General features: G+C 39.8%; 2 protein-coding genes across 2 annotated transcripts; both read right to left on the reverse strand.

Annotated features, from left to right (window-relative positions):
- Positions 1-11,876: 11,876 nt before the first annotated feature.
- lonrf4 (LON peptidase N-terminal domain and ring finger 4) lies at positions 11,877-24,502 on the reverse strand. Its single transcript, XM_015015363.1, has 12 exons — positions 23,345-24,502; positions 19,514-19,632; positions 17,995-18,117; positions 17,710-17,877; positions 17,504-17,621; positions 17,295-17,370; positions 16,951-17,065; positions 15,596-15,717; positions 14,686-14,844; positions 13,816-13,978; positions 13,565-13,714; positions 11,877-12,830 (listed from the first exon to the last, which is right to left on the reverse strand). The coding sequence occupies exons 1-12, from the start codon at positions 23,640-23,642 to the stop codon at positions 12,681-12,683; spliced, it is 1,761 nt and encodes a 586-aa protein (XP_014870849.1). The 5' UTR covers positions 23,643-24,502; the 3' UTR covers positions 11,877-12,680.
- Positions 24,503-25,189: 687 nt separating this feature from the next.
- Positions 25,190-27,490, reverse strand: med7 (mediator complex subunit 7). Its single transcript, XM_015015364.1, has 2 exons — positions 27,285-27,490; positions 25,190-26,176 (listed from the first exon to the last, which is right to left on the reverse strand). Exon 2 carries the CDS (start codon positions 26,165-26,167, stop codon positions 25,403-25,405), a length of 765 nt encoding a protein of 254 aa, XP_014870850.1. The 5' UTR covers positions 26,168-26,176; positions 27,285-27,490; the 3' UTR covers positions 25,190-25,402.
- Positions 27,491-27,989: the final 499 nt, after the last annotated feature.

Raw genomic sequence — 27,989 nt, forward strand, 5'->3', positions numbered from 1 at the left:
AAGCTAAAACTTAAAAAAAAAAAAAAAAAAAGACTGTAGGACTGTGAGAAAAGATAATATTCTCCTGAATTATTATAACTTTAATTTATATCTACACAAAGTAGGTTTACTCGCTAATCACCACAAAATAATGAGAGCTGTGTTTTGGGATCCACTGAAAAGATTATTATGCAAATGTTTTTGAGACTTCTGATGTTTGGTATATTGTGTAATATATGCTGTCACATGACCAGACACAACAGATTAAGCCTGGGGTTACATGTGGAAAGTTAAATATGCAAATATCCGTAAAGTACAAGTGAATCAATCAGCTTGAATTGTTGTTTTGTTTACCTTGCTTTGATGCTAATTAACCAGAAAAAAACAAAAAAAAACTTCATGTCATTATTTTCAAAAGGACCCTAAATTGGGTTAGTGCAAGATGCACACAAAGTACTGCAATTAGGACTTCGGCTGAATGTAATCACCAGAAAATAAAGCAGATCAAAGTACGCCGAAGTCTCGTAAATTGTGTCTGCTGGCTGAATAACAGCATAAAATAACAAAGCCATTGTCTTCCATGCGATGATTATGTAAATAAAGCACTTGTGATGGAGCTTTGTTGTTGTCCTGACCAAAGAGTACAACAGACATTTCATTAGGACTCAAACTAGTGTTGTTTACAGAAAAAAAGGATTTGGAGAGCACACGCTTTCAAAATGTACTCCTATAAATCTTGCTGAATGAGGGTTTTTTTTTTCATGGGTTTCTGGCAAATTCTTGTCGGATACATCATATTACAAGTACTGGTTATTTGTTATACAGCCTCTTTGTATATTCCCATTTTGTCCATCCCTGTAAAAGTACTGTACCTGTCATGTGTAGCTCGTTTTCTAAGCTCACCTGTCCATGTAATGCACCAGCTTTTAAGTCTATTGTCACCCATCTGGTTTTCTAATCCTCTTTTATTTATTTTTTTTTATTACATATTTCTCTGAAATTGAGAAAAGGTGTGAAACAAAAACAAAAAAAAAGCATGTCAGAAGCACAGTTAACAAAAAACGTTGATGTTGTATATGTAAGACCAAACCTATAAGCCTGACATAATTCTCAACCAAAAAAAAAAACAAAACAAAAAAAAACAACTAGAGATTGCAAAGTTTCCAGCTCTGATTTGAATTTTAGGGTTTTGAAAATCATTCCCTTTCACCTGCTTACTTTCACAAAACTCACCCATGTTACTTTGCTTGCCTCACTACTTTGAACAAAACAATGTACATACTTTTTGTTTATTTGTTTTCTTGCTCTTTAATATGACATTTGGCCTCTAACTATGTTGGGGCCTTCCAGTCTGGCATTGTTTTCACATCTGAAAAGCCCGGCTTGACATGAATGAAGATGCTGTTTGGTTTCCAAGAGTCGCGCCGCTGCGTCGCCGCTGAGGCCACAGCCCTCGTTTCCACATCAGACACCCGGTGCTGCATCCTTTCCGTGTTTGGACGCAACTCCGAGATGTTAGGGAGGAGTATTTATGGAAATAATATGCATTAAAAAAAGATGAGAGGGGAACCGAAGTCAGAGAAGGCAGCTGTCATTGGTAGTGATTCAGAGGTCCGCGAGGCCTCTCACTTTGTTCCTAAATTATTCATGCAATCTGTCAATGCTGCTGTCCAGGCAGACTTCTCTCCCCATGTGTTCGATGATGACAGAAATCCTGCACCACGTTCGCTGCTGTCTTCTGCAAATCCCTCACCGAAAGGACGCGCACGGCGCCTCGCAAAGCTCTGGGTGGCACATGCTCCTGTGTGTCTCCCTGCTTGTGTGCTGGTGCGAGTGTGGGTGTGTGTGGGTGTGCGCCCTCCCACAAGATGTGGCGATTGTGTGTGTCTTGAAATGTGGCCATAAACATCTCTCCTCTTGCAATTGTTCAATGGCGTGAGAGAGAGAGATTTTGCACTTTGAGAATGCTACCTTATGTCTCTGCATGCATTCCTGCATGCTGAGCATTGTAGGACTGTTTGAATATTCAGACTCAAATGAGCTGCAGTGTTTCAGTTCCTGTGGCTCATCTAGATTAGCTTTGCAGCTCTGCCTCTCTCTCTCTCTTTCTCTCTTGTCTCCGGTGTGGGGAGAGAATCTCAAAAATCGGTTTTCTCCTCTCTTAAGAGACAGAATTAAAAGATGCACTTCACTTTCTCCAATAAATCTTCACGCTGGGTGCACTGTGGTCACCTGTCAGCGGGCGCAGATCAAGTCAAGTGTATGCAGAGCTCTGGGTTTATGCCTGCTGCGTTGTGAGTGGTGCCACACTGCTCGGTCTGCGACAAATACACACATAAAAAAAGTGGCCTGAGATGCAGGCCTCTGTCACTTAGCGTTAGAGAGGATCATGCTTCATCCTGTCGTAGTAGACGACCACACAAACTTTTTCTACCTCGTGTTTATTCTCGTGAAAGCAGTTCTGACGACCGGAGTGGTGTGGAGGCTTTGGGCGAGTAGATGAATGTGTATTAAATATACTGACGTGACGAAGCAATTAAGAAACGTCCAGAAGAGCAGGTCTCTGTATCGCCAACCACAGCCGGCCGCTCCGCTTCCATGACAACCAAAACAATCAAAATGTGAGAAATTCCCCCTGCTCGGTGGTGACGCTGTGAGGCTTCATATGAGAGCAGTTAGTCACTGTCCTCATGGCGCCTCGTTGATGCCAAAGTCCCGTACTGAAACACTTTCTCATCTCTGAAGGGTTTCTCTCTCTCTCTCTCTCTCTCTCTGTCTCTCTCTTTCTCTCTCTCTCTCAGGTTTCATCTCTGCCTGTTCCTCTGTTAAATGGCAGTAATAGTAACACCCAGAGCAAGAAATACGATCTTGACTGGCAGCTTTGATCGCCATTGTTCCTATTCAGACATCGTCTTATCTGTAAGACTCATATCTGCGCTTCCCAACAAATATAAATCCCAGATTCAGCAGGGGTGAGGCATGCCTTTTCTACCGCGGTGCGTGACTTTGTGCTGCTTGCGGACGGAGTCAAACGAACTGATAGCAGGGAAATGCAGCTATTCTTTTTTTTTTTAATTATTATTATTTTTTATTTTTTTTGCAGTAGCTCATCTTTTCGGTTTCACTTTCTGAATCTACGCCCACTCAGTTTGTTCATATTTGTCTATTTCTCCCTTCTTTCTAATCATGAACACCATTAATTACAGGTACTGTTTTTCCATTATTTCTTTTCATTTCTGGTTGTAACATGATAAAACTTGGCGTGAGTTCATTTTACAAGTTTGACACATACAGAGTTAGACGGCTCCTTAAATCTAAGGATTCGGGTTGCTTTGAATAGTTCTCTAGTGAGAATGCAAAAAGTCATGGTAGTCTCAGGTTAAAAAAGAAAAGAAAAGCACAATAGCATTCCTCAAGCCTTTTGGAAGCTTTGCACTTAACACCTTTGTTTCTTTTCTCTAAGCGTCAGTAATGCTGTTGGTGCCAAACTCAGGCGACCAACAGGAGTCTTTTCAAGACAGGAGGTAAACAAATGACACTTTAGAGCCTCGAACCGAGATGACAACCTGATTCAAGCTTGAATATCATGTAAAAGGCCGCTGATGAATTACTCTCACAAGTCTATTCACTAATGTCTGTTTGACTGAAGAGGCCTAAATGTGCACATTGTAGAAACAGTAAACTATAGGAAGAAATTGTTGGTATTTTTTTTTTAGCTATTTTTATACTCATTATATCGCTCAGTAGCAGATATGAACCATCTGTCCTTGTTGTCATGCCTCAAAAAAAATATTCTTATCCTCATGCTAAATGTTTTTTTTTTTTTTAAGATTTTCCAATTTCCCCCCGTATTTATTGTTTCAAGTGTACAAAATAATAACTTCTGCTGAACACATAGTAGCTAAACAGCAGCTGTTTGTCTATGTAATTGATTTCTTCAGTGTAAGTTCAATATGACTCATTTTTGCTGCAAAAAAAAAACAAATTGCAACATAAGCAGCACATATAAAAACCGCAGTTTCAACGTATGCGCGTTCATCGTGTCTTGCAACAATATCCAGAGAAATGCTTCCTTTCTCCCTTTGCTTCGAGCTACATAAAGTTGACCGTGGAACACGCACCAGAAAACGTGCTAATTTCATCTTCACTGTGTGTTTTATGCAGTTCATATAATTTGATGCCATTTCCTTGGTTTGCAGAGAGACGAAAAGGAGAAGTAATACAGATAAAACTAACTGACAGACATAAAAAAAATAAATCATTTTGGCTATAAACTGTAATTAAAGACTTAACATTTTGGCATGTCACAGTTGACAAAAGTAAAATGAATGATCAGGCAAATAGAAGAAGTGAAGGGATAAAAGGTGTATAAGTGTAAGTTGCAGACGCTGATTTGTGTATTTTGCTTGTACTCGACTGTAAGAAATCTTTTGGTAAGACTCCAATAACTAGAGTGTATAAACATATTATTTTACTTTAGTCAGAACGTCACAATTTCTCCGATTTAATAAGTCAATTGGAACAAACACGAAATAAGTGGAAAAAATTTGTGTGTTCCAAACTTTTTGGAAAATAAAATGCAACTAGAGTTCATGACACATGAAATTTGGCCATTTTCATGACTTATTTCCATAACTGTTGACAATGTATAACTACGAAGAACAATAAGCTGATAAGGATTGATTTAATTGCAAGGGAACAATAGAGTCTGTTTCATGTTCCAAAACGGGAGTAAAGGTGGAGCAAAACAATGTTATGCGTGGGTGTTAAATGGGGATGCAAATTAGTGAAGGAGCAACCTGACCAAGGGTGAGTCGACTTTATCCTGAACGTGATTTTGACCGGGAGCGTTCCTGCATATTGCAGTAGCAGCTCTTGGAGGAGGTGGAGGAGCTCCGTCTTTTCACAAATTACCTGTGCCACGACATGGCGACGGTTTGAGCAAATAAAAACGACACGTTCATCTTTAATGTTGTTTCACTGTTTTCAAAATAGGACATTTAGGAGAATTTTGTTTTAAACTTATTTTTTTGTTGATTAGCTTAATGTATTTAAGATTTGACATGTGTGTTACATGTAATCATCCATACATCCATCCGCTACATCTGTTAAGCCTCGCAGTGTCGCAGGTGAGTGACGCTGCAATGACTGCTGCCTACATCCAGCAGGCAAAAGGTCGACTAGGATGTCCCTCCATCAAAGGACGCACAAACACACACACACACACACGCACGCACACACACACACACACACACACACACAAGCAGACACGTTTTACCCTAACCCTAGCCTAAATCCATTTCACACTGTAGTCCAAAACAGCACTTCTTCTTATTGAGCCTGTAATTTGGGTCCCATAAGTAGAAGTGGGTCCCCACAATATAGTATTTATTGGAAAAATTAGCCTTTTCAGGTAAGAAAAATGCTGAAACACACACACACACACACACACACACACACACACACACACACATATTCTGTGTTCTGTGTTTGTTTGCATGTTCTCCCTGTATATGTGTGCAGCTTCTCTCTGGGTACTCTGACTTCCTCCCACAATCCATAAAGGTCTCCAATTTAGCTGTTTGTTTATTTATCCAATTGTAATTTTCAGTAACTGAACAAACATTCAAGTGATTAGAAGTGAACTACTCTAGCTGCCATACATTTGGGAATTTGTAACAGCACATTTTGTACATTACAAATAATCTTAGCTCTTTACTTACATAACCTTCCACAGAGCCCTCCGAGATCAACTCAGATGTCTGTGAAGGTCTGCATACCAGGCAGCCAGGTGTGCATCTCTGCAGGCGGCGACTGTGAGAATCGGTGAGCCAGTTGCACTGCTTCGCGTCTCCTGCTGTGTTTCCTGCTTCTGCTGTCCTTCATATGCCAGCAGGTGATCAAAAAATATGCTTCATTTGTTTCTGTATTTTTTTTTTCCTACAAAGAATCACTGGTATGAAAAGTCATAGTTCCCTTGCTTTGATACAGTCAATGAGTGCTGCTGCCTCAAAGACATCTGTGTGAGCTTAGAAATCCCCAAGGAATATTTATTGCCCTTGAACTTTTTTATATTTGCCCATGGACCAAACGAAGTTTAAGTTAGTGGGAGACACACCTGACTGCAACAACTCTGCACAACTTTAGACCGATTATATTTTTAAAATAGTCGTCAGATTAGACTGAGAATGTATCAATTTTGAAGTCTTGCCACAAATTCTCAATTGGATTTAGGTCTGTACTTTAACAGGGCCATTTTGAGTTATACTTTTTTTTTTTTTGGTAGCCTGCAACAGAGTTCATCTGTCCCTATGTCACTATTTCCTTCAACTTCATTCCATGCTGCATGAACAGTACAACATGATGATGTGGCCACCACTACGTCTTACCCAGGGGACACTATTGTGTGGTATGAATTTTGGGCAACATGTAATTCTGCAAATTTAATTTTCTGGCCTTTACAATAATAATAATAATAAAAAAATGCTTATGTTTATCAATTCAAATTAAGTCGATTAAAAAATACTCTATTAATTCCAAAGTGAAAATTGAATACTGCTGTAACTCATATCATTCAAGTTTCTTCAAAGAGTTGTAGAGGCGATGTTGGCAGCAGGACCTCCTGCAGCAGTCTGCTTTCACAGTGGGGGTCTGAAGAAGCCTCTGACTGAAGACACTCTGAATCGAACGCTAAGGGATCTCTGTAATGGCCGTCATTTCATGCACCGTTGTCTGCAGACGCTCCAGAGCTTTCCCCAGAACACAACCTGCCTTCTTCATCCCCTTTATATAAAGTCCCGGTTTCTGATTCTGCTGCCTCAAAAAAGATGACGGCAGAAGAGATTACGCTTTTCACGTCAGCCTTCTAGAAGATCTGCAGCATCTTGCTGCAAACACAGAATGACCCAATACTCCTCGAGAAGAACAGTTAGCTATGTCCATTCCTGTAAATGACTTCACTCTGAGGTATTTATACTGTCACATAACAGATTTGCATATATAGTGTTGGAATCACCAATTGAATGTCTTTCGTGGGAAAAATTGACTAGTTTGGCTGCTTATGACTGTAATGCTGTTCCCTGTTAAGATCTCTCTGTTATTTTTGGGATCTGTCTGGTTTCTTGTGATTGAAGTGATTCTGACGGATCCTGTGGTGCAGCTGACGGCGGGTGGCCCGATGTGTTTACGTTGGCTCTGAGCCACACACAGGAGCATGCTCTGGGTTTATCATGTTGGCTCATTGAAGGCCAGACTTGAACCAAACTGCTTAAGCCAGGTTTATCTGCTTTCTTCCCACTACAGTGCGCACACACACACACACGCGCACACACACACCAAAACATTTTGACTCACCCTGAAAAACTTTGGCTCCTTTCAGCCCTCTTATATCTGCAGGGACAAAAAAAAAAAAAAAAAGCTTTTCTCTTCTGATGTCTTTAAAGCTGCGCAGCATAAACAAAGTGCTTTGCTCTTCAAAGACAAAGTTTCTCCATTTTGTAATTGATAATCCTATTCTCTCCTCTCTCTCTCTCTGTCACTATAACAACAGGGCTGCATCTGTCCTCAGATGCTCTCTGCAGCTTTCCCCCCCCCCCCTCCTCTTGTTCTATATTTCACAGAGAACAAGATAGTCCATTTTATTGCAGGCCCCTGTGACTTACTCCATCATTATTGTGGATAATTATTACATGTTTACGCTGAAATATAATAACATGCTTCTTTTTAGAAATCAATAAGTCATCTTTTTTTAACTCTTCCTTGAAAAACCTCCAGCTGACACAAATTCCAACTTTCAGCTCAAACCTGAAATCTCTCCAAACTAACCCAGATATTCATTATGTGGAGGATTTTTTTTCTCATCTTTCTTTTAATCCCTCATGAAGACAGCAGAAAAAAAGAGAGAGAGAGAGAGAGAGAGAGAAAGAGAGAGACACTGAGCCACAGTCGGTGGCCCCCACCAATCCTCCTTCCTTTGCGACAACTCCTACAAAACGCCTGTCATCCTTACTCACTCATAGACAACCGGGAAGCCGGCGCAAGGCAGTGGATCAATTTAGCGCAAAAAGCCGTGGCATTTTTCAAATGTAATGGGCTTTGATGTCGACGCTGAGCTGCATTACAGAACTCCGCCGAAGCCACCGAAACCTCTTTTCCTTTCTTTTTTTATCTGACTGCTTCCTATCCAGAGGAAGTTGGCAGAATTTCGTCTCTTCTCTGTTCTGTACTGTTCTTCAGCGAGGCAGCCCGTGGAAATCCTTCACTTTTATTTTCTCTCAAAATGTGTTTTATTTTACAGCTATATATATATATATATATATATATATATATATATATCAGCTTTAGCCCCGTTTTAAAACATCGTTGTGCTCACTTTTAGCTTAAACATATTAGCAACACAAAACCTCTGCTGTTCGTAGGTGTTGCTGTCCCTTGACAGCTACAGACTGCCCCCTGGTGGATTGAGCATGTAATTGTAGTTTATAGTTTATTTTTATCAGGTTTTGCGTCAACAGCCAAACCTTGCTAGTTCAGACCATACGTTTTATTTGTTAATCATGTTCAAAGTTCATTTCAGTTTCCTTCCTTTTGAAAATCTGCCTTATTCAACCCTTATCCAAAGGGAACATGTTCTTTTATACATCTAAGCAACATCCAGGCTTATAGTTAAAATTTTATTTTTAAAATTCACCACTCATGATGGACACAGAAAAAAAATAGTGTCATTAAAAGCGATAAACTATTTAATTTAAGAATTACACCAGGGCATCCCTTTTATTACCTTCTTTGAAGATTTTGAGACTTTTGGGCCTTTTGATCATATATTATCAAAGCAAGAACTCTGTATTTTGTGTTGTATGTCATTGTACTCAACAGAACTTTGTGAAAGCCAGGAGGCATTTCCTGTTGTTTCCATTTTGCTGCTAAAGGTGTCCCCCAGAGACCAGTTTTGGGGACACTTTTATTTCTTAGGGATCATAATCAAGGCACTTTTAAACAATTGGTGTCAGGATCCCAGCTTATACCCAGCTCCAAATTGTTCTCCAAGTTTCTTTGATGCACAATTAATTACCACGCTAAAATATTTTACAAGGTGAATTACAAGCAAGTTATATCAAGACAGAGATTCCACTATTTAAAAAAAGAAAGAAAAAAAAAGACTATACAAGATTTAAGTGGCTGAAGTGGATTCCCTAATCAGGGTGTCTGGCCACTGCTTCTCCACGTTGAGAGGAAACAGTTAACGTTTTCTGAATTTTGCTAATCCTTAAGTAAATGTCAGAAAATGGCAAAAAGACAAAAATACTATGTCGCAGTTTATGTAAATCCTCATTATTAGCATCAGCTGATTCTTAGATGACTAAAAGTGTCGTCACGCATACAGCATTCGGACTGGAACATCCCTATTACATGTATTGCTAATCCTGAAGTCTTGCTAGACTACAGTGATGAAATAAAAAAATAAAAAATAAAGAAATCTTATGCTATTCTCAAATGTCTTGATGTAAATATTTTTGGAATATTGATTTTGTTAATGATTGTATTGATATGCATATGCATTACTATCATGTTATGCTACTTTTTTTTCCCACAAATCTGTTATTGATGCCTTCAATGCCCTTTCATTTATAAGTTTTGTTATCTTAACATTTTGTCATCACGCCGGCTGCAGCCAAGTTCTTATTCAAAAATCATCCATTTGAGTCGTCTACTACAAAACAAACACGTTAAATGGTAATGAAGAAGAATTTGCCTCAAAAACCTTTATTTATAACAACACTTCAAAAAGTCATCAAATTGGGGGAGGGGGGGGCTAGGACACTTTTAGCAGAACTCCTGCTCTTTGCCTGGCAACAATGCAACACTTTCAGGGATGTAGGGGAAAAACTGCGCAGACCACTGATCATCAGACCACAGCACTCAGCCTTTCCTGAAGAGATGCAGCTCATGTACCTGCACCCACGTTATCGCGGGGGCTTTTCGCGACCTCTCCTAACTCGCGGATCGTCCCCAGGAGCGGCTAACTTCAAATGCTCAGTGTTCTCTTGCGGGGAGACAATGTGGTGCCGAGTGTAAATTGTTTTACAGGTGTTGAAGGGCATTCTCTGAAAAATCCAATAACGCCAGCACCTAAAGTTAATAGACATCTGCAGGGCTGTTGAAGCAGCAGTCTAAAATGAGCTAAAGAGTCCTGCACTGAGCAGGAAAACCTACTAAACCTTCACATAGAAATTCATTGTAAAGATGACCAAGAAAGAAAACATGGGATGAGAGATGTTTATTGTGAAGTAAATCCCACTGTAGTACAAAAAAACTGGTTATCTCCATTTGGCTGAGAAAGCTAATATGAGACCGATGGCAGCAACCGAAATAAATTAGCATTTAACAAAGAAAGATATGGTTTGTGTGGGAAATAAACTAAATACACCATTACACGTGCATCTTAAAAGATTAGAATATCTCTGAAAAGATTATATATTCCAGTAATTTAATTCAGAAATCGAAAGCCATGAATTACCCTGAATAGATAGATTTGTTATACATTTCAAGTATTTACTGATTTTCTTGCTAATGATTATGACTTGAAGGTACTGAATTCAGTTTCGGATAAAATTACATGATGTGAGACCAAGTAAAAAGATTTTTTTCATAGAGAAATATTAGAATATCACCATGATATGGACTAGTCAGTCCTGAAGAAGACTGTTCACACTTAACCAGTAATTAGTCATCAGGGTAAGCCACAAAAGGTTATCGCTAAAGAAGAGGTTGTTCACAGTCCGGCATCCAAGCATTGCAATGAAAAGTTGAGTGGAAAGAAAAAGTGTGGCCGGTAAAGCTGCACAGGTCCATGTGATGTTTTCAGAATGCGTGAAAATGCGTTCATCAATCTGAACTGAAGTACTGAAATAAATTCATATTTTGAAGATATTCTAACAAACTAAGATGCACCTGTGTAGCGAAACATCACAGTCAGAAGAGACGCACAAAAAAGGATTTCTTTATCATTCTGAATATTTGAATATCTATCCCTTTTTGAATTAGATTAGCATTCATCAGGAAGATTTCCCAACACAGACGTTAAGAGATGAGACTGTTACCCGAGTCACCACTGCTGGGCTCCGTATCCATCAGTTTATCCTCCTGAGGAATATTTCAAGCAGCAAAGTTGCCCCTTTTATCTACAGCTATAAATACATTACCATACAAGCTCATCGCCACCTTTCAATTGAAGAAACTGCCGTCGATAAGAAAGTTAGCCAGACTTTGCTGGACTGCTCTGAGTGATGTCATTCACTGCCCCACCATGCGAAAAGGCATCTGTACATGAGTCCGTGACACGATAGCAACTTCGTGGCATTCGACAGAAATTTCTATGGCACGTATATGAAAGTAAAAAAACAAAATAAAACCCAGTTATGCCCGTAGTTGTTAGTAGATTAACTTAACAGCTTTAACATTCCATGGAATGTAGCACTAGAGCGAATAGAAAATACCAAACAGTCCACCTCTTATGTATTGTAGACCCCCCACAAGACTTCATCCAGGTCTCCTGATAACGTGGCACTAAGAGGTACCACAGCTGGTTGGCGTAGGATGAGCCGGACCAACGCAGAGGCTGGAGCAAAGGGCCAGAGGTAGGCGTCGCGTCCGTCGCGGACCAAGCGGGACTTCAACCGCGGCGTTTTACCCAAACCGCTTGACGACTGTCCCTGCGTAAGACGTGTTAACACAGTTTCTCGTGTGCTATAACAGTAGCCGTCATCAGTGCTGACAACACGGTATGATGACTTAAGAACAAAGAGTGGGGGACAAAAAAAAAACAAACATATTTACACCTGATACAAACACACACAAGGCTATTTTCTTGTCGACCGTTCTCATGCTTAAAAAAATCACACGTTACACGTTTTATTTGCCAATCCGACCTACACGTTAGTAAAAACAAAAAGGTCGCCTGTGGTAAAATGCTGAGCAGCAGACGTTTTCGTGGATTAGAAAACAAAATCGTCCACCTGCTGTTGTGAAGGAGAATCCGTTGTTATTGCGATATTTTCATGCAAATAGGTCTCTTTAAACTCTTTCTTCGTATAAAATTAGCCATGTCCAATGGCTACCAAGGCCAATAGATCAGACAAGTATTGCCTGCTTCAAAGGACGATATTGAGTTATCAAAAAATTATAACATGGCCCCAAAAGAAATCCTCTCCAGACAATGCGTGTCATACATGTTCGTTATCTCCACATGTAGCTAAGTTAATGCAAAGAGTCTTCTAACGCAACAAAGGCTTTTTTTTTTTTTATATTCTTTGTTTTTGTAGTGAGGAGAGAGGAAACTCACCCAGTGTCCGTCTGTAGCAATTTTGGAAACGTGACCTGGTTTAAATTCCCCCATGTACAACAACCTTTAATGACCCGAAAAAATAGAGTTGTCTTTGGTGAACCCCAAAGTTCTCACTGATACAAAAGTATTTAAAGATCTATTCGCAAAATCAAACAGTGGAAACTCTAAGTCTGCAATGAGTTCTCTAGTCAAATCCTTAGGTTTCTCCTCATGGCCAGGTTTGACTTTAAAAGCGCCCCCTCATTCAGGTCAATCCCGAACCCCATGGTGAGTTGTGTGCTTGTGCGTGAACGTGCTGGTTTCACTTTGCGTGTGCGTGATGTTGAACCCGGGGCAGGTTGCGGCTGTGCTCTGGGTTCTAGCTCTGAGAAAAGTACTCCAGGACTAGGCGGAGGTGTCCCAGGCGGTCCTTGAGAGAGGTCAGTGAAAGGAAGGTGGTTTGATAGGCGGGGTCCAGCTGAAGCACCGACAGGAGCCACCAGCACCAGGCCGGACCGTTAGCCGAGGCCTAAAGAAAGATAACAACGTTAAAAAAAAGATGTTTCCAAATACAATGGTTGTGGAATGAAATACATACTAGAGATGCACCAAAACGTTAGCTGGAGATGTGAAGCGTACAATTTAGGCTTAACTGATCTCGACGACAACAAGCTAAGCAAACTCAGCAAGCTCATCATTCCTAAATGGCAACGTGTCGTGCTCGCTATTCACCGTAGAAGATATTGTTGAAAAAAAAAAAAAAAAAAAACCTCTCAAAGTTGGAAAAGTGTTAATGAAGTCAGATTTTAAGAAGCCATTCAAAAGGAAGCGATTTTCTATAGATAACTTATAGAAAATCTGGTTGGTTTGTGAACCAACCAGACAGGAAGGCTAAATGTATAACAGCAAAATTCTTCTGTTTGAATAACTAAATATGTTGATTTTACAAATATTACAATATTAGACAAATTATTTTTGAATTTAAATGAAGTTTTTATTTCCAGTTTCAAGCATGGCATTGAATTAATCTTTGTCAGCCTTGCCATGCACCTTGTGCATTTGCTGCAATATTTGAGTAGCAGATGCACATCTATTGTCCTCATCAGGATGCAATCAAAAGTCTACTTCCTGTATTTTTTTTAGCTTCATCATCTCCTCACTTCATGTTTGAGGCATGTCACTGCTGAAATTTTAAAATTCTTGCGCTCAGCTTTTTACACCCACCAGAGGCAGGTGAATTGATGTTTGTGTTATGGTACAAACCTGAATGTCTGCCTCCTTATCTGGCATGCTGCCATGCTGTCTGTTTATGTGCTCGCGGCTGCGGCTGCCCACGCGCTGATACCAGTCCTGGGCCTGCTGGTACACACTGTCATGAAGACGCTGCAAAAGCTCCAGCTCGCTACCGTCCACCTGACACACGCAGAGAACACCGGAGGCATTCAGCAGGAGCCGAGACGGAAATGCGGTTCTCAGTGTTTGAATTCACCGGGAGAATTTTGCGAGACCCTGACCTTGACGTCCTCCAGGTACTCGATGTCGGCCGTGTGATAGCCATCCCTCTGACCTCGTTTGAGCACTCTGAATCTGCTGCCGCCCACGGTTTCAACGTAAGACCGTCCGTCAGGCAGCCGCTCCATGTTGAGGATCTCCAGCATACATCCGTAGTCGGCGAAGCTGAGGAACATGTGCAGCTTTAAAATAAAATGCATGTTTCTATCTCACGTTGCATATCTAACCTAAGACTGGATACATAAAAACTAGATAAGATTTAATATTTATTGAAGAAATTTGATTTTTTTTTTTTCTTTTTCAACTTACTCAAAATGTAATAGTAAACTATGATGCAATACATGTAATGTAAGTACTGTGTATTCCAATCTAAATGACTGCTTCCTGTCCCTCGTTGTATTGGTGGTGTTTTTTTTTTGTTGTTGTTTTTTTTAATGCATTTTCTCTTTAGATATAATCAAATTGTTTGCTGGAAATTTGATTTTGACATAATGTAACCAGCCTAGAAAAGTTATTTAGTGAAGGAGAAAAAAATGTGTACACCAGTTGTAAGCAAACTAGTGTCTCAGTCACTGTTTTCCACTCCTTAAGGATCGGATACGACAGATTAAGGCTCCACAAAGTAGGACCGACATCCAATCAAAGCAACTTCATGAACCGCAAATTTATAAAAAAAAAAAAAAAAAAGACTGTAGAGTTGTTGCCCAGTTATAATTTATAATTAACTAGATTCATGGAAAGATGAGAACTATTTTTGCGTTTTCTTAACCATTTGATCAGATTGTGGTTTGAAGTGGTGGCATAAAAGGAGGCAGGTGAAGGTAACCATATTTTAATTATGGCTGAACTATGATAAGAGTGTGCTGTGATACCCTTTGCCATGCTCATAGCTGCACATCCCGAACTTCTTGGTGCCGGTCTCCATGCAGCGGCGCATCATCAGCCGATAACGAGGCTCAAAGATGTGCAGTGGGCACGGCACTCCAGGGAAGGCCACCGTACAGACAAATATGGGGATGTCCTTGGTAAGGCTACGAGAGAGAAAAGAGGGAGGGGAAACTTATTGAAAGTCAGATTTTACAAATGACAACATGATAAATCATTTAAAAACTCGTCATGCATTTAATTGGACATTTATTGTGTAATATTTTAATGAAAAACTTGAAAATGCACCAATCTGTTTGCAGAAGTAAGCGCAATCATAAGCTAATACTTTCTTAATCCACTTCATGATTGAAAATCATAATTTAGTCTTCTTTAAGAGCATCTCTCATCTTGAGTTGACAACACACTATATTACAAAAGTTACTCAAAGCTATCAATTTGTGTGGACATCTCATGGCTCCACACAACGTTCTGCACTCTTGCTAGGACTTTCTGTGCATTTTTTGTACTCCTTATCCTGACTAATACTTTGCGCAATAAGCTCAGTTTGATTTGTTTGAATGTTTCTGCAAACTACGGCTTTAGCTAAACGATGGAAACAAGTAAAGGTCACGAAGATACTACAAGGAAATCTGAAACTTATTTCTGGTAAATCAGATTCAGCAGTCTTAATGGTAGGTGTGTACACAAGAAGATGCTTCAACAAAGTGTCAATAAGTGGAGCTACCAGACGGTCACAACGTTTTATTTTTAATTAAAAAAAAACACACAAAAAAACGTAAAAATAGATTTGGATATTTTTCAGTTGAATAACAGAATATGTCAAGTTGAAAGTGGGAGTGGTTTTTATGGCAACAATATGTTAATTTAATCGAACAATCTTAGCCAGTTGCCTACTTGGAAAGTTCAGCCATCTCTGCATCGTGAACCTGTTTCCTTTCAGCCAACTGAGAGGGGAAAAGTTGCTCCATGATGTCCTGCAGAAGAGTTGTGGGGTTGTACTTTCGGTTTTTTAAGTACTGTGGAGAGAGAGGAAAAAAAGAGGACGCAGTTATTGTTGATACAACTGCAATAAAACCATAAGACTTTTTCAATGTTTTTCTTTGTTTTTCTAGGTTTTAATAGGTACAATAAATAATTTGCATCATGTTTAACAGTGAGCAATTACTTTTAAAATGAATTAAGTTGACCTTTTTGGTTCACTTTAACCTTTTTGTGACTTGGAAAATAGTGACTTTATTGCAACATTGACAATAACAATGAGCTGTTGTTTATTTAAAGAAGAATAAAGACAATTGTAGACTTAGTGTTAGGGTAGTGTGTGGTGACTTTTGTCATATTCCCACTAGGTGGCAGTATGCCATGTTGAACTTCAAATTTATTTTAGGTGAGAAAAAACTTGAGCTCTGTGTTGATCAAAGGTGGACTGAGTTATTTTCCATCTGTTAGAAAACAAATGTTGAAAGAATATCCATGGAAATTCTTCATCTGTCCATCCTAATTGAATATGTTATATAATTTTTTTTTCAAATATATTTGATCAGGGACAAGACAAAATAATATGACATTCAAAAAACATCCTTAGGCCACACAGCTAAAAGCTAGTCCACAGGCCCAGTCTGTACGGTATAGAGGTTAACTTTTAAACTTTTAACACAAATAACCCGTTTTAAGACTGATAAAAAAGAAAATCCACTAAAATGAATGAAGGTAACAATCTCTATAAATAGCTGAGCAATGTGAGCTTTGCAAGTTTCATTGTTCACATGTTTGAATGTCTTTCATATGAGATGTAAAAAGCTTCTAGAGCTAGTTAATTATTCACGTAATCCAAATCTGGGTTCCTTTTAAATGACCGTCCAAAACGATGTTTCATCTGTAATCTTACAGCATCTATGATCTATTTACGGATTTGATTCAAAATTCCCTCTGGGGCGAAATTATTAACACATTTAAAGGTCGGTTTTATGAAAAGACAAATGTTTAAAAGGCATCCAAGCAGGAGAGAGTATGCTTTTTCTGGATTTTACAATTCTCTGGCTTTTGACGTGATCGTGTTTTCAAGCGATTGTGTGATCTTTATTTTATTTTTTATTTTTTACGAGTAACGTACAGAGTGAGGCAAAAACCATAAGGAAATCTCCTAAAGTAGAGATCTTTATGAGGCGCACATACAGAATATAAACACCATTTGGATTTAATTGCAAGAAGAAAAATTAAAAAATAAAAACCATTTTCCGTTCATTGGTTACCTCTTGCAGCGGCTGTTTGCAGAGTGGACACCGTACGTTGTGGTCCAGACTCCTCTCGATGCAGTTTTTGCAGAAAGTGTGACCACAGGGAGTTGTGACAGGCTCATAAAACAGCCTGCAAATGACAGAGTGGCGGATACAAGACCTAGTTAAATACAGCTCAGCGGAGGACGAAAGATTACGCTACTAATGCTATTGCTTTTACGCTTGTTTACAGTCTGTGAGGTAGCCAAACATTAACCAAGGGGAGGGAGAATGGAGTCAGCCGGATGTAGGTCTCCAGAAGAGACAAACTGCACGCAGTGATGCATTATGGATTACAGAGAGCTTAGGAGGACACTGACCTTATGCAGAGCGGGCACTCAAAGTCTGACACAGTGAGCACAGCCAGCGTTTCCTCTCTGTGCGCTTGACTTTCACCTAAGACCGACAGAAAGTTGTAAGAAGTTAACTGAGAGGATGGAAAAATTAGCTCCACAGTTACTACAAACCAACGCTGACGAGAGGTCTAGTGAAAATCATCATACGTCTTTCTGGCTGTGCCTCAGCTTACCTCTACCTTGGCACTCGTCCTTCCTCATCATCATTTCCTCGTCTTCCTCGGCAGCAGGCAGGAAGGAAACAGCTTGGCAGAGGCTGAGGCAGCACTCGGTACCTGCGTCATGCTTCATCTTGGAGCCAGAAACGACACGCACTCTCATTAGGCCAGGGTTGATTTTTAACATTCTCGTCGCCTCAGCAGCTAAATATCGCCTTCACCTTGTGTGCTTCTCTCCTGTCTGCGTTTGGGTGCTTGGCTTCTCCTTGCGTCGGCGCCTGAGAGCCGCTGAGGGAGGTGATGGGGCAGGGATCTGTCAAGAACTCGGAAACCAGCTGCAGAATGCACGGCACCTCCTCCGGCACGGCTACCCCCTCTACCTGCAGGACCTGTCGTTTTGGGTTAAACAGTGAAAACGGGGGTGCATTTCTATAGCACGGCAGTAGCTTAAGAGATTTCACATCTTTAGTTCCTTTTGGAAAATCCAACTTGAAATGCAACCAAACCTTCTTGATCTGGCTCTTTGCAGGAACAAAGTCAGCTTGGAGTTTTAGGCATCGGTGGAACTGGATCAGGGCTTCCTTCTGCTGACCCATTTCCAGCAGTACATTCCCTTTACGAAAAAAGCCCTGCACAAACAGAACAGAACAATCAGTTTTCTGGAGGAATCCACTTGATTTTTTTTTTTTTTCTTTTTTTGTAAAAAACGTCCTTGTATTTGTATGAGTTCAGCTTCCACGCCGCTTAACTTTACAGTAAGCACGAGGTAAGTCACAGTAGAGTTGCTATGGTAGAACAGGTTAATGTCATGTACTGTTGTTGTAGAGAAATAAATATGTGTCCTCCTCATGCAACCATAGTGACGATGAGCTAAAAAAAAAGTGATCCCTGTCCTAATTATTCCCCAGAAAAACAGGAAGTCGTGGGTTAAAAATCAGAAGTTCCTACAGACTCAGATTCACTTTAACATAAAGTATAAATTGCAAAAGAAAAGGTTGAATACCAACAATTTTACCTGTGTTACAATTATTTCTTAAATAAATTCATTTTGTCCCACAGTGCAAATACACCTAAATTAAAGGCTGGATTTTCATGTTACTACAAAAAAGTAAATGTTATCTTAAGCATATTTGTGCATCCTAACCATGACTGCTAAATTTTTTTCTTTCCATCTGTATGTGTCATAATGCCCTAGATAAACGCACGTTATTCAAGTTTATTGCATAAAGCTTTTCTTCCTGATCTTAAGTCCTGTCTGATCTGCACTGTCCGACGCTGTCAGTTGAACTGCTGGTGATGTGAAATGTCATGTGACATAACAAATAAAACCAAACAAGGCAAATGACTGTGCACCGCGTACATACTTTTCAGCGATTCTGCACACCAGCACAGTTATTAAGCCAAGTTATGACATAAGTAGCTGTTTGCATAACGCTGAGTGTGACATAACCTTAATAAAAGAAGAAAAAAAAAATTAAAAAAAAAAAATGTCTCACTGGAATTGCTTAGAGCTCTGGGGTGAACAGAGAAGAGGGAATGCGCACTTTTCTGGTTACGTGTCATTGCAATTGTGTTACAAAACCAAATGTTTTGGGTTACATACAGGAAACACTTTGGCTGAATTGCTGTGGCAATATTATCACGGATGGCCACAAACAAGTGAGACGAAATTTCATAGAGGAATCTATTGTGAGCCGTTTAAACATTAACTATTATGATCAAAATAGTGTTGTTAAGCGCTTAGTGTGGAAGTGTGACTTCCTGCTGCGTATGTACATTAGGGTTACGAGATTGTAATCAAAATGCTGTCAGTTAAATATTTTAATGCAAATACCTTGAGGCGACTAATTGACATCAGGGGAAATGACCCCAGTGTAGCAGGACATAGTCAAAAATGAGAACGTTCTGTATATTCTCACTCTGGTTAGGCCACAATAACCAACTATCTGGCTACCATTTCATTATATAGATGGAAAATGAAAACATCCAATGACAATGTGTGGAGAAAGAGGGCTTATTTCTCACTTCTGTCCAGTTGGGTTGAAGGCAGCAGAGGTAGTCGAGGTCCGTCAGAGCGTCGGCGAACCGCAGCAGGCCCAGGTTAGCTTCGGTTCTGAACAACTTCAAACTCTGATTGTCGGGGACTGGGAGTGAGCGGGGAGGAAGCAGACAGGAGCACGCATCAGTCTGAACAAGTGGCAACAGATACAAGCAAACTGAGTCATGCAGCAACATCTGCACAGTTCTTAGATTAGACGGCCAGATGAGACTTGTAAGCAGGTCAATTTAAGCTCTATTAGCTGGAGGGATTTATTTATTTTTTTAAGGATTCAATTTATCCAGCTGTGGATTTTCACAGTGATCTATTTTTATTTGAACAAATCTACACTGTCACTAAAAACCCAGGCAGGCAGTGAATCGTGGATTTACACTGAAATATTTCAAATGATACGAAAAGCAGACTAAGAAAACAAAAAAAATCTCAGAGCAATCTGAATAACTGGCACATTTGCATACAGCTTCTGAAGCATTAAAGTTGCATTAGAACAACCTTACGACTCCAAAGACACTCCGATGGCAAGATGAATTCAGCCATAAAAGGCATTATTCTACTTCCCAGTAGTCTAATTTTAGATTAATTATATTTAGCGGTAGTTGGTCCACAGGGGGCGCTAGGGCGCCACCCTCTCAGATGTGGAGAGAAAAAAAAAATCTGAAAATGTGTATACTTTAAAAAAAAAAAAAAAACATTATCAATATCAGTTTTTCTTAGCAATGTGCACCAACATGCAATCTGAGTTATTTACCCGGTAATTTCCACCAAGTGACTCTCATTCATTATTTATACAGCTAAATAGCCAATCACTTATGGTTGCTCTAGGAAAGTAATAACAAATGTTCAGCCAATCAGCATATCTGAGTTAAATGTCTTTGGGCCACTGGGAATTTTGCCCGTGCTACAGAAACTGCAGGAAACTTTTGGATTGTTTTGGTGATAAAGTCGATGACGGTGAAGACGGCGGTCGAGGGGAAGCTCGGCGCAAACCTCTCATCTTGAATGATGATGCAGAGGATTTGACGGATGACAGGTTGTTCAGTGTGTCTTATTAGTCCAACCATATTTATCTGCTCTTCTTTGTGGTTTGTTGTCTCTGTTCATCAACTGCTATCTTTCTTTTCTTGTTTTTTGTTGTTGTTGTTGCTGATAATCAGTTTGCTGTGGTTTATATCATTCTAAAGCTGCTCTGGATAAATATTCCTAAGATTCATTTATTTTTAATAGTTAAGAATGACAATGTTGCCCTTTTTGATTTTCTGCTGCTCTTATAACGTTAATGTTAAGATGACCATTCTGACGTGGTACTGAATAAGAAGGAGCTGAAGTCCGGTTTGCTGACTCAGAATGTGTGAACGTAAATCTGAAAGAGTTCGCTGAGTACCTCGCTATCAGATACATCCAGAGGGGTTATTTGGTGTTGTGGGTTTTTTTTTTTTTTTTTTTTTTTAGCCGTTTCTTTTTTTTTTTCTTTACCAGGATGTTTTAGTTATTTTAGGAAGGAAGACTTCTGCTGTCTGGTGTCATTAGTCGATTATCAGAAGTTTGCTTTTGATAGAATTTATTCTGTTGCTTGTTCAGAGTTAGACAATCGTACATTAGATTAGCTTCTTCACAAATATTGCACGTTTTGCAAGTTGCTGAATTGACTTTTTACTTTTACATAATTTAACCCCTTCAGTTCATTTCATTCAGGATTCAAAACATTTTTGGTTCTTGCAGCTACTAATCACAGAATCCGACCAATGAGATGCTTGCTTAATAATTGACAAGTGATTGAAGGAAGAAAATGATTAGATTGGGATTTACCGTAAATTTAAAATTAAGTCTGAATTTAGGTTTGGCTTTTTAAACAATGCAAAGCTGTTATTTGTTTGACATGTAAAGATCTATATTTGTTTTAATAAAATAAAATGTTTTTATTGTCTTTGTTCGATTTCCTATTTAAAAAAAATACTTGGATTGCCTTGTGTATGAATGGTGCTATAATTATAAATTTGCCTTTTAAACATTGAGATCATTTTTAGAAATAGAGTTTGTTACCAGGAGAGGAAGAAAACATCAACAACACATAGAAATTGTTGTAACAAAACATGCTGAACCTCAATATTTGAATAACTTTGCTTGAAATTATCGCTAGAGCTCATTTCTCTGCAGATCAAATAATGAAATCTGACCATTTCCATTTTCTCTGACAGTCTCCAACAAATATTTCCAACTGTTGCAGCTTAAACATTTTTGTTGCAGCCATCCAAAATATAAGTAAGTGCCTTTGAATGAGGAGTTAAGATAAAAACATGCACATAAAACAAAAATAAAAATACAAATAGACGTGTCAGAACGACCTCTGATCCGGATCCGTGATCTCTCTACGTGTGGAAACAGAACTTTGGGAGGGTAGGTTTTTAAGTTTGTTAAATAATCATTAATAAAGCAGCAAAAACAAACTGGAAAAATGACTGACTACTATATAGTAGCTTTAATGTTACACCAATGTTACCTAAAACTGTTACACAAGTCGTGTTTATATAGAGCAGAGCGTCAAACACTGACTCTGAGCTTGGGAAATGCCATTGCTTTTAAAAACAAAGAGAAAGAAACAGGTTCAACCATAAGCCTTCAAGGAAGGAAAACGATGCATAAATGTCCACAGACCTCATTGCATAACATTATGTGATAGCGGAGCATGGGTGGGAGATGTAGTCGCTATTTAATGGGCTTGGCAGGGTCTGCGTGGCACAGTGGCAGGCTAATTCACTGTAGTGCAAACTATCGCTCTCCAATCGCTGGGATGCCCGACACGAAGAACATATCTGGGGCAGAAGTTGTCCCTTTTAGATTTCACATCGTCTCATGCACTAAATTAGGTCAACAGCAGAAGATGAGCAAGTGTACGCAGGATGGTGGAGGTTTTAGCAAAACAAATATTCCACATCCTGTAGAAAAATTTCTACATTTGATGTTTTTTGTTGGTTTTTTTTGATGGAGGAAAATGGGAACCCTATAGAAACAGATATGCCTCCTCAACTTGTGCCAAATGTTGTGATTGCAAGTCATCTGCTCTCTTCGCTTCTGACAGCATTTGTCACACAGCGTGTGTGACTGACAAGGACAGATGGGAAAATGTTAAACATGACTGCCGCATCATCACTTGAGCTAGACTAAAAGATAAGAGTTTTTTTTTATGTGCTTATTTCCTACATTAATTGTCTTTGACCTGTACGCCGTTAAATTATTATACGTTCGACCTCAGCTTGCAAGAGACTCTCTAAGCCTAATTTGATTTAGAGCCCCACTTCCAATTTGTCGGCACATGAGCATGTAAAGTAAAAAAATAATTAAATAAATTTTAAAAGTAGCAGAATATATATTGGATTAGAAGTGAAGGCACCCCATATACAGAAGCCTGTCTAAATACTGCAAATGAATTGCTTAAAATCTATAAAAATAAAACAAAACTGTGCCCGGTTAATGAAACCAATATTCAATGCCTATAGCAACAAATACAATTTTGCATAGGAAGCCAAGCGCTCTTGGGGGCCCTCTACTGGCCTGGAGTCCACAAGCAATGACTTATTTTGTTTATACTTGAGGCCGGCTCATCATATAGCTAAAAGTCTATTGTAGAGGATTAAAATCTTAATTCTACGCCTCTAAAGCATCACTTTTCTGCCATCATCCCACCTATCTGTGGTCCACATTCAAACACTTGACATATATGTTATGCAGCGGTGATCTATAAAAAAAAATAAATAAATAAAATAAAAAACGCGCAGAACAGTCTCTATGCGTTCCCTTACCTAAGTGCAGCCCCTCATTGGCCATGCGTAAAGCTTCCGTGAACTCGTTCGCTTTGAGCTTCTCCTGGATTTGGCACTTCACTCTCGTCTCGTCGGGCCAGCACTTTTCGATGACCCTGATGAGCAGAACGTTGTTCTTGGTGCTCCTCGCCTCCTTTTGTTTCAGCCTCTCTTTGCACAGCGGGCATTTGGAGGGGAGGTAGCCCCCCACGCACCTCCGGCAGAAAGTGTGGCCGCACGACACGGTCACCGGCTCGCACATCGGGAAGAGGCAGTGCGGGCACTCCAGCAGATCCATGAGTCAACCCTGCGTTTCTGGACGGTGCGGCGCGGGAAGAGTTTCAAGCTTTGTCCGTCAAAGCAAACCCAAAGGGGGAGACCGAGGAGGGGGTCAATATTGCACAGTGCTTTCAAGTAACATACCGACGACCAGCGAACAGACTGGTTTGTGAGTCCCCCCCTCAAAGAGCTCACCTTTTAGATTCACTTTTCAAACCGAAACTATTCATTGACATTGTCTTTTCGAACATTTGGCGAGTCTTTGGTTCGGCTCGAGCAGCATCTTCCCTTCCTCAGACAGTTTAAATGGACACTGCAACTCCCAGTGCGACGCACCGCTCGCCTCGACGCTCCAAACTCCAAACAGCACCGGGCCAACCGGACCGAACAGCTGGGTCAATAAAAGCGCATAATTTACTGTTTCCTTCCCTTAATTAGGTGTCTGTTCGTTTTTAACCTCTGTAGCAGCGTATCCAAAGCCACGAAGCTCAGTTACTGTGTAACCCCATTACGTTACATAAATAAAAGTCACGTGACGCCGCAGCAGGCTTCACGATTGGACGAGAGCACCGCTTTCAGCCCTGTTGTGAAACCCAAGGATCCCGTGTTTCATAACCGGTTTTTGGCGACTAAAGTCCTTTTTTTTTCTAATTCGATATACTATAAACCTCTGCTTTATAGAAAAGCCATCTCGCGTTTAAAGCGGTTGTGGAGTTTCACGAATCAAAACAGCTCAGCATTGCTACATTAACTTGACACAGTGAAGGGAATCCCAGCAGAAGATAACGACATCCTGCCTGATCAGGACATCAACCTAGTTGTTTGCTCCTTGATTATCTAAACACTCAGTGGACAGGAGAAAGCTCACATATATATGATTAAGCACATCATGTGTATGTTTTTTTTCTGTTGCATATTTTATTCTTCAATGAATAAAAATAGATTTTTTTTGTGTGACTCATTTCTTATCTCTTTTGTAACGTTTCACCTGGATCCAGATTGTGTCCTATTTGGATTTTCTTGTAGGAACAACAAGGGTACAAAATCTCTGCGTTGATAAATTTTTTGTGTCACCGTTCAGGGTCACTCAAACTTTAAATGTGAAAGTCAAAAGCAGATTTCTAACCTCTTTCCCAGATTTATTTTCCTTCCCTCTTTGCAAAAGAACACCAGAAAACCTCCTCAGTCACAATGCCACGTATTTGCACGATTGCAAAGCTTTGCATTCTTGTTCTCCGCAGATTCAGACCCATTATGACTCACCATGCAGATTCATCCTCTTAGATCTTTCTCCCATGCTGCCATGTGCACGGTGTGATGCGTGCACGCTACCTTTCATAACTGAACACATGAAGACTTGCAGTCGCTTTTCCATAAAAACGAGTGTTTCTCTTAACAGTGGCGGTTTGCAATAAAAGCCGGGTCACATAGGCAGCAAGAAAAGCGAGTTGCACGCAATAGGCGTGCAAGAACTGACCTTAAGGTGACTTCACTGAATTGCATGATGTGCAAGTCATGGTGACAGAGATAATATACCTTTTATGCAGGACACTGAATTAAACTGTTGTGGCAGGAGTGAACAGCAGTTGGAAATTTATTGAGTCTCAGAAAAATAAACCTTGAAACTGAGAACATTAACTATCTATCTACAGATTCAAATTCCCTAAGTGGACATAATCTTTTGCAAATAAAAGCTAGAGGATGCAAGAAATATCTCACAGCAGAAGTAGAGACATGATTCGAGAGTACAAAAAGAAACAAGAAAACAAACTGTCTATTTTAAGCTATTTCATCAATTATACTACACATGGCGGCGTCCTTGTCCCATGTTTTGTCCCTTTTTAAGCTAGCAGTGTTTTTGTCCAGGACGCCGGCTGCCATGCAGCTGGAACCCGCTTCCTCCAAGTCCGTCGGTTCGCTTTTCAGCATGGGGGCCTGTCCGGAAGAACAACCAAAACTGGGCCCCGCAGACGAACTCTTAGTCCCACCGCAAGCGACATCCGGACCCTCCGACTGGGGCAAGTCGTCAGGTAAGGAAGCGAGGCACCCCTGGATCATCTCCACCACTCTTTCCAGATGTTTCTGGAACCTCTCGGCCGTCTCCAGCCTCTGCCTCTTCTGCACCTCCATCATCACCCTTAGAGTCTCCCTGGCTTGGTGGGGACGGTACTCGTTAATTAGGTGGTGCATGTGGACAAACAGAAGCTTTATGTCTTCCAGCTTCTCCTCTCGCTTTATGCTGCCCGGGCTTTTTATGAGGATGTCCAGCAAGTCCAGGAAGTTCACAAGAATGGACATGTTCAGCTTCTTGAGCTCCCGCTTGTGGTCAAACTGCATAGGGTGAAGCCTCTCGATGCCCTGGCTCTCCAGGGGTCGGATGATGAGGTCGTCGCACTGGAACTGGTTGCCAAACATCATGTAATGGTCTCTGATGGGTGGCGGCGGCTTGGGGGCCAGGCCTTTGCGGATGTTTTCATCTGTGTACTCTTTGATGTACTGCGTCGGCGGCGGAGGCAGGGCGCTGACCTGCTGCGGTTCACCCATGATGTCAACCTAAACAACAAAGCCACGAAGAGGGCACGTGTCGATTAGAAAAGCTTATTTCAGACATTCTTTCCATTTTGTGTGAGCAGCTTCACTTGAAAGTATCAATGGTTATTTTTGTCTTTTTATCCGCGTTTAACATGGATGCATTTAAAATGCTTTTCTAATGTATTCTATTAAATTAGTCCGCAAAGAAAGCCATTACTGCAACAACTTTGCAAGCTGTTCTATTACTAACATGAATGTTTGCTACAAAGAACATACAGTTGATTGTACTTTACTGTGGCTTTATGTAACTGATATAAAGTACCACATAATTATAAAGTCGAGCTAAAACAATACAGTCTTCTACACAGACAGACGCACAAAAAATATCTAAACTTTTTGCACCAAGCACCATGTTTTTTTTCCAGTTAAATGGGGGTTGTTTTTTCCCTTTTTTAACTGATCAGTCATTAATTGAACATTTAACATTATTTTTAGTTTTCATGAAACACAAACATAATATTTACACAAAATTAAAGCATATATAAGGAGTATATTTTTATTGTTAATAGTTGGCACAGGTGTTTTTTTCGCAACTCAATGGGTAGTAGTAGTTTTTCAAGTGGCTGTTAAATTGTTAGAAATGGATATTGTTTCTAACAATTTAACAGCAAAACATAAACCATTCTAATTTCTCACATCTGATTTTCAAAAAAACAAACAAAAATAAAGCAAAATAAAAGTACAGCAGCAGTCTCACACTAACTAATCCATATTAACAAGTCAGAAAAGCTTTCTAGTATAATGTACAAAATTTCAAATTACCCGTCGGCGGCTTAATATTAGAATCACACACAATTGCCCTATCTTCGACAACTGAAGCAAGCCACATGATCTACACATTTTAACAAGAGTCTACAAAGCCATACTGTTGTTTAAACATAAAAAAACAACCTTGGTTGTAGAATATCATTGCGACATCTCCAAGAGGACGCTAACATTAGACGCTAAACTTTTAACTGAAATTCTTTAAACGCTACAGTCACAACTAGCTTCGGCTAAATAGCTATATCATTTAAGTAAAATAAAGCCAACTACTTACAAAGGTAAGTAAAAATATGTTTCTACGCACCTTACGAGCGACTTCTCAGTACAGTGAGAGCTGAATGCAGACTTTAAACGACCTAAAATATCTTTCAACCATTAGCCCCGAGCTAGCTAAGATGCCTAGCTACTTGCAGAGCACGACGGCTGTTTCGATTCACATTCTATTGGCTGAACTGAGCTCGTGACAGTTTCCAGAGCGCGGATTGGACAGTGGCTGAAGGAAGGGAGAGATGAACGTTGATTTGGAACAGCATTGCGAATCAGAATTCTATTACTGCAGTGCTAACCGTGTGTTGTCATCTATTGATGAGACTAATTTGACTTTTAAATGAACTTATGAGGAAACCTCCTTCCGAAAACGAATAAAAAGTACTGAGAAATGTATTTTAGACCGTGATTAGCATACGTTTCATTACAGCCTCTTCTTAATTAAAAAAAGAAAATACAATGTATGATATTTACCTTATAATCTGACTTCTTGCTCACATAACACAATATGTGTTTTATATAACTTCCTTAATAATGTGTTTCTCACTCCAGAGAATAAATCAGTGATTCTTGAGAATAGGGACAAAATGGGTTTTAATTTCCCATAATTTTTTTTTTTTTTTTTGTTATTTCTCAACCTTATGTATGTAAATATGACAAATAATGTTTAGGAAATGTAAAGAGGGTAAGGTACAGGCTCCCAGTTGCAACATTTTTTTTATATTAAATTTTTAATCGACCT

Source organism: Poecilia latipinna, unplaced genomic scaffold, assembly GCF_001443285.1.
Source record: "Poecilia latipinna isolate Pla-1442-1.1 unplaced genomic scaffold, P_latipinna-1.0 Scaffold1905, whole genome shotgun sequence".
NCBI lineage: Eukaryota > Metazoa > Chordata > Actinopteri > Cyprinodontiformes > Poeciliidae > Poecilia > Poecilia latipinna.